General features: G+C 38.2%; 1 protein-coding gene across 1 annotated transcript; it reads left to right on the top strand.

Moving 5' to 3' along the window:
- The first annotated feature begins 20 nt into the window (after positions 1 to 20).
- LOC109043590 (exonuclease 3'-5' domain-containing protein 2) lies at positions 21 to 17,906 on the top strand. The gene is made up of 6 exons (XM_019060851.2): positions 21 to 159; positions 1,031 to 1,190; positions 1,525 to 1,730; positions 2,546 to 2,685; positions 15,315 to 15,490; positions 17,064 to 17,906. The coding sequence occupies exons 2-6, from the start codon at positions 1,072 to 1,074 to the stop codon at positions 17,266 to 17,268; spliced, it is 846 nt and encodes a 281-aa protein (XP_018916396.2). The 5' UTR covers positions 21 to 159; positions 1,031 to 1,071; the 3' UTR covers positions 17,269 to 17,906.
- The last annotated feature ends 1,498 nt before the right edge of the window (positions 17,907 to 19,404 follow it).

The raw sequence follows: 19,404 nt of genomic DNA on the forward strand, positions 1-19,404 counted from the left end.
TTTAGCGTTGCCAAATTGCACTTTCCTTTATATTTGATGACGTCACAATTAATTGATAGGAAAAAATAATATAAACAACAACTTAACCCAAAAATTTCACATGGCCATTCATTCCCAGCGTTGACGTTTCTTAGTATTTCACGCCGATATGAGTAAAATGTAAGTATTTCCACCTAATTTTCATTTCATTTGCTCTGATTTTTCATCGCTCTCGCAATTTTGCTTTCATCAGATTTGTTTTAGGTACTCTCTAATCTCTGTAAGTGCCGACTCATTTTCTACAAAATTCCTCCGTAGGAAGGGTAACAGTTAATTGGAAGCTGGAATAGGGCTCAGACCCAGTCCTATCTAACCACCCAAATTTTGAAAATACACTATTTCTCAGAGATAGAGATATATGGATGATTTGACTAGACATGAATGTAAATTGGGAGATGATCATGCTGTTCCTGACAGCACTTAGTTTGCTTTTCCGTCAAAGGTTCATTACAAGAAGAAAGTGTCCAAACACAGGATAAGTTGCAGGTTCTATTTTAATTCTACTTGAAAAATGCAAATAATTAGAACTAGCATCTGTTAAGATGGCAGTTGTTTACTTTCTGTACGCATGCGACTGCATTGCAGTTGTCCACTAGCCATCAAGGATTGAGTGCACGCAACGCAGCTGCCACTCACTATTGTACTAATATCTATATCGACAGTGTAAGTCGGCAATCACATAACTCGATTTGTGACGTCGCAAACCTCCTATCATACTTTATTTTTTAAACGAAAAACTGCTCAATAGCAATTCTTTAAAACTGCCGTGATTTTTCCTCTCTGTGCGAAGAAAATTCTGCAAAAAATTAAAGGAATGATGTCAATTTGTTCTCCTTTAAAAATTAACATAGAGGCGGAGACTTTCAGACACTGGGAATGAGTTATGTGATTGCCGACTTACACCGTCGTCATGTACTCTCCTAGTAGAATGTAGCATTCTTCAAAATTTATCATTGTTTTATTAATTTTTGTCATTTTTGGCTCTGTTCAGTCCTTGCTATCCTGAACAGGAAACATAGGGTGTTTGGTAATATGAAAAATTCCAAAGCTCACCCACCATACATTTTACAGAAACCATTGTATGATAACTGTCAACTTCTTGACTCAGAGGGAACTCTATTGTCAACTTGCAACCGAAAAAAAGTACAGTGGTAAGTTTATTTGTTTACTTATTTACTTGTGCCTGTCCTTGGGGAAAGGGATCTCACTGCAGAAAAACTTAAAAATGAGATGGTAGGTAAGGGCCATCCTCCGAAATGGTTGCGAAGTATTTTACTTTATCATCTTCAGAAAAATTTCAGTTCCATAAAATGCGCATCAAATCTAACTTTTGCCTTTAAATCTTCAAACCGTGTAACTTGAAAACTTCTTTTTGCTTGAATGTTCACACTACTTTGGTTTTTTTCAAAACGGGAAATGATTCTGTCTTTCTTGTCTCATTTTTGTTTTCACCCTTGAATTACTTTAAGTGTTTCATGTTCACAGGTATGTTGATAAAGGCCTAGGTTCCGTCATTAAAGAGAATCCAGTCACTCTCCAGTTAAATTTTTCTACTAATTATAAAGATCAAGGGTGTCCATCAAAAGTGTACTATTGTCATGATAAGGATAACATCTGTGTTGTTTGCGGTTGCAGTAATCTCCTACTTCGGAAGTATATTGTTCCGGCAGAGTATCGCAAATATTTAGGAGGTAAATTACAATACGATGTTACTGGTAATTTGTTTATAATAATTCAAATAACTCTTCCACAAATGTTATTTGGTTTTTCATAGTCAGATTTTAACTAAGTAATGGTCAATCTATTGAAAAATTTCCAAAAAATAGAACGTACAGGCACAACGAATAGTTAAGAGGCCATTTATAAAATACGCTATGATACACTTTGAATTTTTCAACCCCTCCTCCTCCCCCTTGTAACGCTTTTGGGACATAGATCCCTATCCCATAATACATAGAAACTGGATGGTGCAACGCTCTCCTCAACCCCCCTGACCCCCACCTTTAGCATTACATATTTTTTGAATGACCCCCAAGGTTGGAGTAAAGTTTTTGAAATGATACTACAAGGACTGATCCATCTGTGCCTCAGCTGGATCAATACGTCGAGTTTAATAGTGTATTTCTGTTCCTCTTTAGTATTTCAATGCAAAAACAAATGTTTGTAAAATTTTCGATTTAAGCCAAGAAAAAAAAAAGGGAAAAACTTATCACATAGGTTACCTTGAAGAAACCATTGCTGTAAACAGGCTGCTTGAACAAATGGTATATTAAAAATCTGAAAAATCAGGGAATTGTAAAATGAAGGAATTAAGGAAACCTCGAATTTTAATGGTGAAGTTCAGATGTTAAAAATAAACATGGAAATGTATAAAATTTTTTGGACAATGACTCTTAAAAATCGCTGGATTCCTGAAAATGTTTTGTACTATTAAATTCACAGTGTTGAAGTTGAGAAGTTCGAATTTTTAAAAATCTCTCATACATTTCTTTAAATGATGTTTCAGGAACGTCTCATTCTTCCCATGATATCCTACTTTTTTGCAAGTCATGTCATGATGAACTAAACAAATATCAACATGAGCTGAAAAAATCTCTTTGTACCAAGTACAAAGTACCTATCAACAATGCTGAAACAGGTCCAAAAGTAAGTGCTTCATATTGTGTCTGCATTTATCACTGAAACATGTACTTAGATGGTAAACTCATGAGACACAGCAATGCTGTTTTAAATGATAGAAATAAAGCTCCTCGGGTTTATTCAATTTTATTTTCAGTTTGAAAGATATTATTTGGACTAGGTTCATTAAGTGTGTGTTTAGATGCCATAGGTCCGTTTTTTAGGAATGAATAGCGAAGGGGAATTTTAGCAAAAGCGGAAGGAGAATTTTAGTAAAATGTTGCATTACCCTAATAATTTTAAAGGTCCAACACTTAGGGTATACTTATCTACAATGGATATCCGCCTGAAAACCAGTCAAAGGAGCTCAGTCAGATTTCCTGTGGCAGATTGTTATACTGCCTTTGATTGCGGACTTGGACAGTGAACTTTCACCATAAGTACCAAACCTTACTTGCCTGGTTAATATTTATAATTGACTCCAAACAGGAATCTGAAACATTTTCAACGTCATAAGTTCAGATATTCTTTTGTTTTTGCAACTGCCAATTCATTCACAGGGTGACTTATGTTCTCCTTTCTTGATTCCTTGTTTCTCATCCATTTCTAATCAGTGCATGTGTTGGATTTAATGTTCACCAGTGGCGGATTTCCCACAAGGCAGACCTAGGCAGCTGCCTATAGGGGCGCAAAGTTTTGAGACACCTGCATGCTTTTTAAAGGGTTGTCTTGAAATTCGTAAAAAAAATTAAGGACGAAGACATAGGTTGAAGAAAAGAAGAATATCTGTGAATCTGTCCTTGTCTGCTGATAAGGTCCGCGCCCCCTCTGCATTGATTGTCTCGTCTCGATGTCGCGCCTTTGTTTTTTACTTTTTTCAACTTTTTGTCGCCTTTGTTTAATTTTGCTGTTTTAATTCATTATACCTTTTGATAACAATCATAGCACATGAGGCTTTTGAGCTACCAAATTTTTCTCAGAGATAACCAAAAAGTAGCTTTAAATTGCGTTAATCAAATACCCGTTTTTAAAAAATTTCCGGGGGAGGACCCCCGGCCCCCCTTTTTCCTGGAATATCCCCCCCCCACCCCCCACGTGGTTGTCAGTTCTGCGAGGGGCGCGACTGTGAGATTTGCTTGGGAGCACTATAAAGGTAAATCCGTCCCTGGTGACTACTACAAAAAAATAAAGTTTCTCAGGAAGTCTGCAAGTCGCAAATGGAGAAACGTCGTCTCTCATTTTGCCCAAAACTATGTATGTATAAAATTGAAGACATTTTGACTTTCTTCCCTCAACTTATATTCGTCTGTAACGATAAACACTGGGACGCGTCTGCTACGGCACCTTGATACAACTATACAACCTTGACGGATGTCCGTATTGCGTTCAAAAAATTGAAGGCGTTTTGACTTCCTACGCACTAACTGAATCTGGGTCGATCGACGGACGCGTTGATCGGCGGAGAAAGGGACTTGATGAAACTATTTAAACTTGATGGATGTCCGTATCGCACCTTCGAAACTATCGAAAATTGGTAGGTATCTGTCTTAAAAAGGAATCCTCACCAAATATCTCGGAAAACTATTGAACTTTTGAGTGGCTGTCAAAAGAGTAAAAATATTTCAATCTTTCTGAAATATTGAAATTAAGTGTCAGTATGAGCTGTAAATTCTTGACAATGTCCAAAAATCGCCACAATTTTTTGACTTAAAGTCATCAATTTTAGTCTGAAGTAATCATCGCAATTTTGAAATCGTCGCTTACTTTCTTACCCCCGGCGTTTAAGTCTCCGGAGATGTACATAATGAAACTAATTCTGCTACACGCATAGGTGGACATGCGTGAACTTATGGGAGTACCAAAGCTAACTGGACAAGCTGCATTGGTAATATAGAATATAGACGAGTAACTTCGCCGATCAGAGGGCTGATTATTGAAATCGATAGACAAAGCGATAGACAAAGAAGACATAGGGAAAAAAGAGCGATCCCAATGGTTGAAATGGGTGATTGTTGTAGACCAAGGGAGAAAATGATGAACTGACTATACGATCCCTCGTGAATCGCCGTTGAGTTGTCAATTACTCACTTCATTTTAGCGGCTCTGGTGCTAGCACCTAGAGCTGCTATTCCGGTGATTATTGAAATCGATAGACAAAGCGATAGACAAAGAAGACATAGGGAAAAAAGAGCGATCCCAATGGTTGAAATGGGTGATTGTTGTAGACCAAGGGAGAAAATGATGAACTGACTATACGATCCCTCGTGAATTGCCGTTGAGTTGTCAATTACTCACTTCATTTTAGCGGCTCTGGTGCTAGCACCTAGAGCTGCTATTCCGGTCGGTCTCTGCAGTGGATGATACCAAAGGTACATCTACCATTGGTTAGAGCGCGCGTTGGTAGATGGGAATCGTCGCCATTTTCGGCTGTGGACCTTGCCATGATTCTATTTTAATTCATTGTTTTTTCTTGTGAGCGAATGATATGTTGTGTAGTGTATTTTTGGAATCATGGTGATACTGTCGATAATTCAAAACTGGTCTGTGCTTTAATCTCGTATTGAAAAAAATGTACTTAACGTTTAAAATCTGAATTTTCAAAACGACAAGTTTTCGCGCTTTTTTGGAAAAATGCCGTGGTTAGAGCCTCCTAGTCGTACTACTTCATGGACGGATTTGTCCCTAGCGGCGTTGTTGTGCATTAATGCCTAAAATGCTAAGTCGGGTCCTGTTCACTCGGTTTTCGTGAAACTCGCTATCCGGAGGTATTTTTCAACGGGAAGTTCGAATTTTTGGTCAGATTTTCAAAACTTCAAAATCCTAGATGGCGGCCGTGGCCTAAAATGCTAAGTCGGCTCCTGTTAACTCGATTTTCATGAAACTCGGTATCCGGAGGTATTTTTCAACGGGACACTCAAATTTTCGGTCAGATTTTCAAAATCCAAGATGGCGGCCGTGGCCTAAAATGCTAAGTCGGCTCCTATTCACTCGATTTTCGTGACACTCCGTATCCAGAGGTATTTTTCAACGGGAAACTCGAATTTTCGGTCAGATTTTCAAAATTTCAAAATCCAAGATGGCGGCCGTGGTCTAAAATTCTAAGTCTGCTGATTGTGGATGAGGACAAAGATAACATAATCAGAACATGCCTAGTCTATGTTGTATCAGGTTTTCCGTCAAAAAATGCCACCTGGCACCGAGTTTTAAAGAAATCGAGCGAACAGGGTTTGCAGATCGTACGATAAACGCTATCTGTCAATTTGCCTACATTAAGGCGCCTTCAATTTCGTCTGATACTGCGAAATCCTTCTGAGGTGGAATAGTTGCTCAGAGCGCCTTCAAGCGTATCGCCTCGACTTGATGGCAGAAGATCACGACTGCCGCCGACATTACACCCCAGGACGTGTGGATTTACACATTTTCTCATCATCGACGGAGAGATGAAAAACATCCATACCTCAATTTGCGACGTTGCAACTTTTTCACTGCCTATTTTGAACGGGTAGGAGAACATGAACACTTAAAATCTGCCGTAATTTTTCCGAGATATGACAAAAAGCATTATTTGAATGTGTGAGCTGGCGAGCTGATAATAACAGTGATTGTTGAATTTGAATGTTTCATTTCAGTCTAATGTCTAAAATTTATGCTTAAATTAAACAGGAGGATAAGAAGTGGTAGGTAGGAATCCTCGAAGAAACAAAAACAGACCCGAAATGTTGCAACTCTGGACGTAAATGGGTCCGAAGAGGTAATAAGACCCCGAAACGTACTAAATGACAATTACTGTTATTGTCAGCTCGCTAGCAGCACATTCAAATAATGTATTTTGTCTCATCTCGGAAAAATCACGGCAGATTTTAAAGTGTTCATATTCGTTTACTCATTCAAAATAGGCAGTGTAAAAGTTGCAACGTCGCAAATTGAGGTATGGACGTTTTTTTATCTCACTTTTGGTGATGAGAAAATGTGTAACTGCGCACGCGTTAGAGTGTAATCTCAGCGGCAATCGTGATCTTCCGCCATCAAGTCAAGTCGATACTCTTGAAGGCGCTCTGAGCAACTATACCACCTCGGAAGTATGGCACAGTATCAGACGGAATTGAAGGCGCACTAACGTATGTAAATTCACTGGCATCCGCAGTGTCCTATAGATCGTGCGATATGCGACTCCTGTTGGAAATGAAATAATAAATGAATAATTTAAAAAATAAAACAAAACAAAAAAACAAACAGATTCATTTCATAACGGTTGAAGAGCGAGCTGATATCGAGGTTTAATTTAGCTGAGAGTGCATCGATTTGAAACTGAACTTAAAAAGGATAGATACCTAGATTGCAAAGTCGGATAATTTCGAAGGCACCAAGATGACACTCTCGGCCACATCCGGCATCTCCGACTTTTGAATTTTAAAATTTTGTATGAACATTCGACCTCTATGTGAAAAACATCTATCGCCGCCAAGTTTCACAAAAAAGAATCAAACAGGTGCCGAGATAGCATTTTATACCACATACACTATCTTAAATTTTTGAATTATGAAAATTTGAGTACAAATTCAGGTTTTCCGTCAAAAAATACCACGTGGTACCGAGTTTCAAAAAAATTGATCGAACAGGAGTCGCATATCGTACGATGAACGCTACCAGTCAAGTTGCCTACGTTAGTGCGCCTTCAATTTCGTCTGATACTGTGCAATACTTCCGAGGTGATATAATTGCTCAGAGCGCCTTCAAGAGTATCGCCTCGACTTGATGGCAGAAGATCACGATTGCCGCCGTCAATACACTCGAGGACGTTTCTTGAAACTCGGTACAAGGTGGCATTTTTTGACGGAAACCTTGAATTCCAACTCAACTTTTCATAATTTAAAAATCCAATATACTGGATGCGGCCTAAAATGCTGTCTCGGATCCTGTCTGATACATTTTTGTGAGACATGGTGGCAGTGGATGTTTTTCACTTTGAGGTTGAATTTTCCGTAGGTTTTGAATTTCAAAACTCAAAGATGGCTGAAGTGGCTCAGAGTGTTATCTTGGCACCTTCGAAACTATCAAAAATTGGTAGGTATCTGTCTTAAAAAGGAATCCTCACCAAAAATCTCGGAAAACTATTGAACTTTTGAGTGGCTGTCAAAAGAGTAAAAATATTTCATTCTCTATGGAATATTTTAATGAAACGTCACTATGAGCTGTAAATTCTTGAAAATATTCAAAAATTACCGCCCATTTTTTGACTTAAAGTCATCAGTTTTAGTATGAAGTAATCATTGCAATTTTGAAATTGTCGCTTACTTTCTTACCTCGGCGTTTAAGTCTCCAGAGATGTACACACTAATACTAATTCTGCTACACGTATCGGTTGACATGCTTGAGCCTATGCGAGTAGTTAAGCTATCTGGACAAGTTGCATTGGTAACATAGATGAGTAACTTCGCAGGTCAGCGGGCTGATTATTGAAATCGATAGACAAAGCGATAGACAAAGAAGACATAGGGGAAATTGAGCGATCACATTGGTTGAAATGGGTGATTGTTGTAGACCAAGGGAGAAAATGATGAACTGACCATACGATCCCTCGTGAATTGCCGTTGATTAGTCTATTACTCACTTCATTTGTCCATTGTAACCACCCGCTTCCACTCGTATAAACGCCTCATTTTCCCGTTGTCTTCTTCATGTATAGCTTTGTTTATCTGGACGCGTCTGCTACGGCGCCGTGATACAACTATACAACCTCGACGGATGTCCGTATTGCGTTCAAAAAATTGAAGGCGTCTTGACTTCCTACGCACCAACTGAATCTGGGTCGATCGACAGACGCGTTGATCGGCGGAGAAAGGGACTTGATGAAACTATATAAACTTGTTGGATGTCCGTATCGCACCGCATGAAGTGCGAAACCACGTATCTTCATTGCGGTGTTTCAAAATTTTCGTTCGTATTTCATCTCTTCCAAGAGAAACAATCCAAATTTACGACTCTATGTTTTGAATCAAATCTCCTGCTATCGAATACGAAAAATCATAGAGAATTGACGCATCATGTTGAGTAGCGTAGCAGTCATGTTGAGAAACGTCATCTTTCATTTTGCCCGAAAGTATGTATTTATACAATTGAAGGCATTTTAACTGTCCTCTCTCAACTTATATTCGTCTGTAACGATAAACACTGGGACGCGTCTGCTACGGCGCCGTGATACAACTATACAACCTCGACGGATGTCCGTATTGCGTTCAAAAAATTGAAGGCGTTTTGACTTTCTACGCACCAACTGAATCTGGGTCGATCGACAGACGCGTTGATCGGCGGAGAAAGGGACTTGATGAATGTATTTAAACTTGTTGGATGGCCGTATCGCACCGCATGAAGTGCGAAACCACGTATCTTCATTGCGGTGTTTCAAAATTTTCGTTCGTATTTCATCTCTTCCAAGAGAAACAATCCAAATTTACGACTCTATGTTTTGAATCAAATCTCCTGCTATCGAATACGAAAAATCATAGAGAATTGACGCATCATGTTGAGTAGCGTAGCAGTCATGTTGAGAAACGTCATCTTTCATTTTGCCCGAAAGTATGTATTTATACAATTGAAGGCATTTTAACTGTCCTCTCTCAACTTATATTCGTCTGTAACGATAAACACTGGGACGCGTCTGCTACGGCGCCGTGATACAACTATACAACCTCGACGGATGTCCGTATTGCGTTCAAAAAATTGAAGGCGTTTTGACTTTCTACGCACCAACTGAATCTGGGTCGATCGACAGACGCGTTGATCGGCGGAGAAAGGGACTTGATGAAACTATTTAAACTTGTTGGATGTCCGTATCGCACCGCATGAAGTGCGAAACCACGTATCTTCATTGCGGTGTTTCAATTTTTGGTTCGTATTTCATCTCTTCCAAGAGAAACAATCCAAATTTACGACTCTATGTTTTGAATCAAATCTCCTGCTATCGAATACGAAAAATCATAGAGAATTGACGCATCATGTTGAGTAGCGTAGCAGTCATGTTGAGGAACGTCATCTTTCATTTTGCCCGAAAGTATGTATTTATACAATTGAAGGCATTTTAACTCTCCTCTCTCAACTTTTATTCGTCTGGAACAATAAACACCGGGACGCGTCTGCTACGGCGCCGTGATACAACTATACAACCTCGACGGATGTCCGTATTGCGTTCAAAAAATTGAAGGCGTTTTGACTTCCTACGCACCAACTGAATCTGGGTCGATCGACGGACGCGTTGATCGGCGGAGAAAGGGACTTGATGAAACTCTTTAAACTTGATGGATGTCCGTATCGCACCGCATGAAGTGCGAAACCACGTATCTTCATTGCGGTGTTTCAAAATTTTTGTTCGTATTTCATCTCTTCCAAGAGAAACAATCCAAATTTACGACTCTATATTTTGAATCGAATCTCCTACTATCGAATACGAAAAATCATAGAGAATTTATGCATCATGTTGACTGGCTTCCCTACTAAAAAATAAAGTTTTTCAGGAAGTCTGCAACGTCGCAAATGGAGAAACGTCATCTTTCATTTTGCCCGAAAGTATGTATTTATACAATTGAAGGCATTTTAACTGTCCTCTCTCAACTTATATTCGTCTGTAACGATAAACACTGGGACGCGTCTGCTACGGCGCCGTGATACAACTATACAACCTCGACGGATGTCCGTATTGCGTTCAAAAAATTGAAGGCGTCTTAACTTCCTACGCACCAACTGAATCTGGGTCGATCGACAGACGCGCTGATCGGCGGAGAAAGGGACTTGATGAAACTCTTTAAACTTGATGGATGTCCGTATCGCACCGCATGAAGTCCGAAACCACGTATCTAAATTGCGGTGTTTCAAAATTTTCGTTCGTATTTCATCTCTTCCAAGAGAAACAATCCAAATTTACGACTCTATGTTTTGAATCAAATCTCCTGCTATCGAATACGAAAAATCATAGAGAATTGACGCATCATGTTGAGTAGCGTAGCAGTCATGTTGAGAAACGTCATCTTTCATTTTGCCCGAAAGTATGTATTTATACAATTGAAGGCATTTTAACTGTCCTCTCTCAACTTATATTCGTCTGTAACGATAAACACTGGGACGCGTCTGCTACGGCGCCGTGATACAACTATACAACCTCGACGGATGTCCGTATTGCGTTCAAAAAATTGAAGGCGTTTTGACTTTCTACGCACCAACTGAATCTGGGTCGATCGACAGACGCGTTGATCGGCGGAGAAAGGGACTTGATGAAACTATTTAAACTTGTTGGATGTCCGTATCGCACCGCATGAAGTGCGAAACCACGTATCTTCATTGCGGTGTTTCAAAATTTTCGTTCGTATTTCATCTCTTCCAAGAGAAACAATCCAAATTTACGACTCTATGTTTTGAATCAAATCTCCTGCTATCGAATACGAAAAATCATAGAGAATTGACGCATCATGTTGAGTAGCGTAGCAGTCATGTTGAGAAACGTCATCTTTCATTTTGCCCGAAAGTATGTATTTATACAATTGAAGGCATTTTAACTGTCCTCTCTCAACTTTTATTCGTCTGGAACAATAAACACCGGGACGCGTCTGCTACGGCGCCGTGATACAACTATACAACCTCGACGGATGTCCGTATTGCGTTCAAAAAATTGAAGGCGTTTTGACTTTCTACGCACCAACTGAATCTGGGTCGATCGACGGACGCGTTGATCGGCGGAGAAAGGGACTTGATGAAACTCTTTAAACTTGATGGATGTCCGTATCGCACCGCATGAAGTGCGAAACCACGTATCTTCATTGCGGTGTTTCAAAATTTTTGTTCGTATTTCATCTCTTCCAAGAGAAACAATCCAAATTTACGACTCTATATTTTGAATCGAATCTCCTACTATCGAATACGAAAAATCATAGAGAATTTATGCATCATGTTGACTGGCTTCCCTACTAAAAAATAAAGTTTTTCAGGAAGTCTGCAACGTCGCAAATGGAGAAACGTCATCTTTCATTTTGCCCGAAAGTATGTATTTATACAATTGAAGGCATTTTAACTGTCCTCTCTCAACTTATATTCGTCTGTAACGATAAACACTGGGACGCGTCTGCTACGGCGCCGTGATACAACTATACAACCTCGACGGATGTCCGTATTGCGTTCAAAAAATTGAAGGCGTCTTAACTTCCTACGCACCAACTGAATCTGGGTCGATCGACAGACGCGCTGATCGGCGGAGAAAGGGACTTGATGAAACTCTTTAAACTTGATGGATGTCCGTATCGCACCGCATGAAGTCCGAAACCACGTATCTAAATTGCGGTGTTTCAAAATTTTCGTTCGTATTTCATCTCTTCCAAGAGAAACAATCCAAATTTACGACTCTATGTTTTGAATCAAATCTCCTGCTATCGAATACGAAAAATCATAGAGAATTGACGCATCATGTTGAGTAGCGTAGCAGTCATGTTGAGAAACGTCATCTTTCATTTTGCCCGAAAGTATGTATTTATACAATTGAAGGCATTTTAACTGTCCTCTCTCAACTTATATTCGTCTGTAACGATAAACACTGGGACGCGTCTGCTACGGCGCCGTGATACAACTATACAACCTCGACGGATGTCCGTATTGCGTTCAAAAAATTGAAGGCGTTTTGACTTTCTACGCACCAACTGAATCTGGGTCGATCGACAGACGCGTTGATCGGCGGAGAAAGGGACTTGATGAAACTATTTAAACTTGTTGGATGTCCGTATCGCACCGCATGAAGTGCGAAACCACGTATCTTCATTGCGGTGTTTCAAAATTTTCGTTCGTATTTCATCTCTTCCAAGAGAAACAATCCAAATTTACGACTCTATGTTTTGAATCAAATCTCCTGCTATCGAATACGAAAAATCATAGAGAATTGACGCATCATGTTGAGTAGCGTAGCAGTCATGTTGAGAAACGTCATCTTTCATTTTGCCCGAAAGTATGTATTTATACAATTGAAGGCATTTTAACTGTCCTCTCTCAACTTTTATTCGTCTGGAACAATAAACACCGGGACGCGTCTGCTACGGCGCCGTGATACAACTATACAACCTCGACGGATGTCCGTATTGCGTTCAAAAAATTGAAGGCGTTTTGACTTTCTACGCACCAACTGAATCTGGGTCGATCGACGGACGCGTTGATCGGCGGAGAAAGGGACTTGATGAAACTCTTTAAACTTGATGGATGTCCGTATCGCACCGCATGAAGTGCGAAACCACGTATCTTCATTGCGGTGTTTCAAAATTTTTGTTCGTATTTCATCTCTTCCAAGAGAAACAATCCAAATTTACGACTCTATATTTTGAATCGAATCTCCTACTATCGAATACGAAAAATCATAGAGAATTTATGCATCATGTTGACTGGCTTCCCTACTAAAAAATAAAGTTTTTCAGGAAGTCTGCAACGTCGCAAATGGAGAAACGTCATCTTTCATTTTGCCCGAAAGTATGTATTTATACAATTGAAGGCATTTTAACTGTCCTCTCTCAACTTATATTCGTCTGTAACGATAAACACTGGGACGCGTCTGCTACGGCGCCGTGATACAACTATACAACCTCGACGGATGTCCGTATTGCGTTCAAAAAATTGAAGGCGTCTTAACTTCCTACGCACCAACTGAATCTGGGTCGATCGACAGACGCGCTGATCGGCGGAGAAAGGGACTTGATGAAACTCTTTAAACTTGATGGATGTCCGTATCGCACCGCATGAAGTCCGAAACCACGTATCTAAATTGCGGTGTTTCAAAATTTTCGTTCGTATTTCATCTCTTCCAAGAGAAACAATCCAAATTTACGACTCTATGTTTTGAATCAAATCTCCTGCTATCGAATACGAAAAATCATAGAGAATTGACGCATCATGTTGAGTAGCGTAGCAGTCATGTTGAGAAACGTCATCTTTCATTTTGCCCGAAAGTATGTATTTATACAATTGAAGGCATTTTAACTGTCCTCTCTCAACTTATATTCGTCTGTAACGATAAACACTGGGACGCGTCTGCTACGGCGCCGTGATACAACTATACAACCTCGACGGATGTCCGTATTGCGTTCAAAAAATTGAAGGCGTTTTGACTTTCTACGCACCAACTGAATCTGGGTCGATCGACAGACGCGTTGATCGGCGGAGAAAGGGACTTGATGTAACTCTTTAAACTTGATGGATGTCCGTATCGCACCGCCTGAACTGCATTTTAACTGTCCTCTCCCAACTTATATTCGTCTGTAACGATAAACACTGGGACGCGTCTGCTACGGTTCCGTGATACAACTATACAACCTCGACGGATGTCCGTATTGCGTTCAAAAAATTGAAGGCGTTTTGACTTCCTACGCACCAACTGAATCTGGGTCGATCGACGGACGCGTTGATCGGCGGAGAAAGGGACTTGATGAAACTCTTTGAACTTGATGGATGTCCGTATCGCACCGCCTGAAGTGCGAAACCACGTATCTTCATTGCGGTGTTTTAAAAATTTTCGTTCGTATTTCATCTCTTCCAAGAGAAACAATCCAAATTTACGACTCTATGTTTTGAATCAAATCTCCTGCTATCGAATACGAAAAATCATAGAGAATTGACGCATCATGTTGAGTAGCTTCCCTACTAAGAAATAAAGTTTCTCAGGAAGTCTGCAACGTCGCAAATGGAGAAACGTCATCTCTCAATTTGCCTATAAGCATATGTGTTGAAATTGAAGGCATTTTGACTTTCCTCTCTCAACTTTTATTCGTCTGTAACGATAAACATTGGGACGCGTCTGCTACGGCGCCTTGATACAACTATACAACCTCGACGGATGTCCGTATTGCATTCAAAAAATTGAAGGCGTTTTGACTTCCTACGCACCAACTGAATCTGGGTCGATCGACAGACGCCTTGATAGGCGGAGAAAGGGACTTGATGTAACTCTTTAAACTTGATGGATGTCCGTATCGCACCGCATGAAGTGCGAAACCACGTATCTAAATTGCGGTGTTTCAAAATTTTCGTTCTTATTTCATCTCTTCCAAGAGAAACAATCCAAATTTACGACTCTATGTTTTGAATCAAATCTCCTGCTATCGAATACGAAAAATCATAGAGAATATACGTATCTCGTTGACATTTTTCACCTTTAGGCATCCCCCCCCCCCCCCAAGTATTCATTTGAACGAAAGTGAAAAATTACATCGAACCGCTAAAGGATAAATAATAAAAATAAAAATAAGACCTCAGTCACTTGTGGGTTTATTTTTATTTTCGTTCATTATTCGTATATGTTTTAGTGGAATGCTTCAATTTCCATAAGTTGTACATATTGATTACGCAAAAAGAAAAGGATTAAATTCTCGAGATGGAGGTCAAATCTGAAGTATGGTTTTTTCTTAAGTAGATAAGGGACCAGAGATTAGAGATGAAATTATGCTGCCCTAAAACCATACAGAACCTGCTAAAAATGAACCTTCCATAGCACCGACGCATCCTTAAGTCTTGTACAGTTAGAATATATCCATATCTGCATAATAGCTATACTGTTATTGTTGCTTATACAAACTTGAAAAATGGAAATGAAGAAAAAACTAAGGAAGAATTTTAATTTTTCCATTAATTATTGTTTTCAGTTTCTTCCGAATGAAGATATAAAAAAAGTTCAGCAAGCTGGCAAGGCTCTAAAAAAGCACAGATCAACTTTGCCAGATTTTCGAATAAAAGAATTTTCAGACAGAATCAAGAACTTTTACAATATTGAAATATTAACTGATGAAGATATTGACAAAGCTTTCAAGGAAATCTATATGTAAGTTTGGTCACATTTTGTATTTGATTTTAAATTATGTTAATTTTTTTCATGGCATTGCGTGTCGCAAATAGAGGCATATCTAATTATAGTGTTTCATGTATATGCAGCTCTTTCAAAAATGAACCGTTTTTACATTTTTCTGACAGTTCCTACTATTTTTGTTTTTATTGTCTAGAAATCTCCCTGAGGTTTTTAAGCCTGAAAGTGCAATGATGGTATGTTTTACAAAGAATCTGTTCATGGAGATTTTGGGACATTGTTTTGTAGATGTACCCGAACATGCAGCATCAATGAGATCAACACCTGAAGTAGAAAAAAACAAGAGTCTAATGATGTATTTATTTTACCTCGGATTTTGAGGAAAAAGATTTTTCCATTTTTAAGGAGGCTCTGAGTTTTAAAATATATCCCAAAAATCTTGAAAATTAGTGAATATAAAATAATTCAAAAATTTAGTTTGGAAAGCCTGAAATAATCAGTGCCATTATTGACTTTTTGTAAGAACTATGAGAAGCTCCATACTTAGTTTTAATAATTTATTTTCAGTCAATTACTTTGATGAACTGAAAGCACACTCATTTAGGTTCAGTTAAAGGATAGCCTTTTTTTGACCTCAACAAACCTATTGTAAAAGAGGTGAAACTAGTTCATTGAACTGAATGTACTCACTTTGTGGAACTATTTTCGCCAAAGGTAAATTCAAGTTTGACTGAGTAGACAAAGCAATAAGCATCCCAATTACTCATGGAAGAACTCATGTCTCTCCATTCTACAATTTTTCTATTAACTCTCCAGTCCATCCCCAAAATCTAGTAGGTCTCAGGTTCAGTTTTAGATTTTTTCACTCTATTTTTTGCCAAGTGATAATAGATGGGTCTTCAGTCATACATACATACATACATACATACATACATACATACATACATACATTTTAATGTATTCTTTCCTTGTCCATCTCCAAATTTAATGCATTCTTTCCTTGTCCTAAATTTTAATTTTCTACTACCCTTTTTGTGACTCCTACTTCTTAAATATTTAAATTATGTTTTTTTGACGATCTCTCCTCATCTACGGTGTTAATGGCTTCAATGTTAAAGCACCAAATAAATGTATTTACCTACCTACCATACATACATATAAGTCGCTTTACAGCACTCCCTCGCGCTCTACGACTCCTAACCTCCACTGCTCTCTTTCAAACCACAAATCTCGGGGGATTGAGCACCTTAACATTTCCGCTTCAATCCCTTCCCTCCAACCTTTCATTGGGTCTTCTGTCATAATTTCTCAAATTTTCACTAAATCTGTCTTCAGGATTGTTTCCGATTTGTGTCATTGTTTCTACATACGCTCACTTCATTGTTACTACTGGCTTTGTAAAGTTGTTTTAGCACGTAGCTCTTTTCTGGTTTGTCATTCACAGTTTAATTCATTGATTAGCAAGTTTCTGAACATTTGAGTCTTTTTAATATGTAACTAATGATTGTTTCCACTATTTGTGTCTAGCATACAGCATTAACCTGCCACTTGGATTTTCTGTAATTTTAATTTTCTCAATTTTATTTTGCAGGGAGACCAATGATCATTATGAATCGCATGGAAAACAATTGATGGAAGCCTACAAAAACTTTAATTGCGATGACATGCTAGCTTCAAAAAAGTTTGAAAAACTTTGGCGACAACATTTCCTTGATAATATGAAACCAAAACATTTGCCCCTCGATTGGTCCGTTGATCATGGCTTTGATCTTGTCCTTTGTGAAGAACCTAGTTGATATGATGATCGTCCTCTGAGAGCAAGAAGTTTTTACCGTTGCATTGACAAAAAGTCAAGAGATCAAAAATTTAATCTTAATTAGCTCTATGCTTGATCGGTCCATTGATTATGGTTTTGACCTTGTTCATGAGTGAAGAATTTAAGCAAGATTTACTTGACTCAATATTGACCAAAAATTGATTTAACTCATGCGTGTTGCAAGGACCATATTCTACAAGAATATGAATTCTAGTGAGAAGTTTTTATTATTTTATCAATTATCAGGTAAGGTGTGAATAATTCTCATTCAGTTGAATTTTAGTAACATCATTACATATTTTGATTGATATGTGAGATCTTTGCAACCAAGGTGTGCTAAGATAAAAAGACGAAATATTCTTTTTTTTTTTTTTGGTCCAATGCTTTGCACAGATATACTATCCTCAGAGATTGTTTTTCATTAGAAAGATTCCACAAACTCAGTATCTCAACCATTCAGCTACAGACATTTCCTGTTGCATATATAAGTAACATTAAACTTGGGTGCACCTGCACATCAGGTAGCAAAATTATGACAAGTGTATTGATAAATATTAATTGAAAATAGCCTCTTGTGATATTCACCCCTCCGTTTGTTATTAAAGTCGAATAAAAAGGGATGGAATGATTTTTTATTTCCACATTTAAAGCCATCCTGTAACTTCTGTTAAAATTTTGTCCTGTTAAATATTAGTCCTGTTTCTCATAAATAGGGCTTCTTCACTTTTATCCCTAGCAGAATCATGTGAACTATAAAGTAACTCTCAATTTACCAACCTGAAGAGGACAGCATCATATTATGAAAGTTTCATGCCTACAACATACCTACTGACTGGTATGAGGAAAGGGCACCCTTAATTTAGCAGAATCATTTTTTTATATGTTATACAATTTCCTTAGCAAAAGCCCTGTTGCACCAGATTGGCAGGTCAGACTTCTTTTTTTTGGCCCAGTATCTCAGTCTCGTGTCTTGCTTAGTTAACAAAGTATGCCTCAGTGCTTAGTCATAAATCATGATAGATATTTATATTTATAAGCTAATTCTTTTTGGAGTTCTCTGGTTTCAGCGTCTGGTTCAAATTTTTTTTTTCCTCCTGAAAAAACTGAAGTAAGTAAGTAACTGCTATAAGTTGCGTTTGACTTTTTACTTTGTTAATATTTTTTTAAAAATATACCTTTTTAATTTCTTTGAACCAAAATACGCCATAACCATTTATTTCCATATCCTCACCCTTAGTGTGCAGTTTTGCAAACATTATTGTCTACATTGACCTAATGTAATCAAACAATAGGAATCCACCTATATTTCTGCCTTTGGGAAAAGGCCTGTTCCAGCAAGAAATTAGATTTGATTTAACTACCTTTAAATGCCAAGCTTGAATAAATTAAACGCTCCACAGCCAGATTTTGCAAATCTCTAAGGACAATATTAAGCCTTTGGTCAGAGGGCCGATCGTTCTTTCAGCTTCAAATTTTAATCTTTAATTGTTGAATTGTGCCTCATCCAGTATTCGAATGTCCTTGAAAACCATATGTGTAAAACCCCTGACTGTCAGTAGTTATTATTGTGGGATTATAAGTGGTCTCATTTGGTTTTCAATCTACCTACCTTGTCCCATGGATAGATTCTTCCATAGCGGCATATGCACCATGTTCATCGTGCAATGCCATATGAATGGATTGCATTTTGCAAAAAGGAACCAAGAGCATTGGAATGTTGCTAAGATTGCGGAACTTCATTCTTCGCAATAACTGTATTGAAATCATGCAAAATTATTAAATTTACATGGTAATTATTGTCTTGAATTTACAGTTTTTAGGGCTCGAAACAGAAACTGTTTACTTATAGATGATCAGGTTTTTATTTTATAACAAGAAAGTTACACAATCTTAGAAACATTGCAATGCTCTTGCTTCCTTCTTTCAAAATTCAATGAATCCATATATTCTGTTGATTTTTTTCTCATAAATATTTCAACGTAATATAAGATGGCTTTGAAGCTTTTGCAGAGAGCATTATGTTTCTCGCAACTACAACTAATTTTTTGGTTTGTTTGTTATAATTTTTATTTTGAAAGATTTATTTTTATACTTTGTCGTTATAAGGCAAAACAGG

Source organism: Bemisia tabaci, unplaced genomic scaffold (genome assembly GCF_918797505.1).
Source record: "Bemisia tabaci unplaced genomic scaffold, PGI_BMITA_v3".
In the NCBI taxonomy this organism is placed as follows: Eukaryota; Metazoa; Arthropoda; class Insecta; order Hemiptera; family Aleyrodidae; genus Bemisia; species Bemisia tabaci.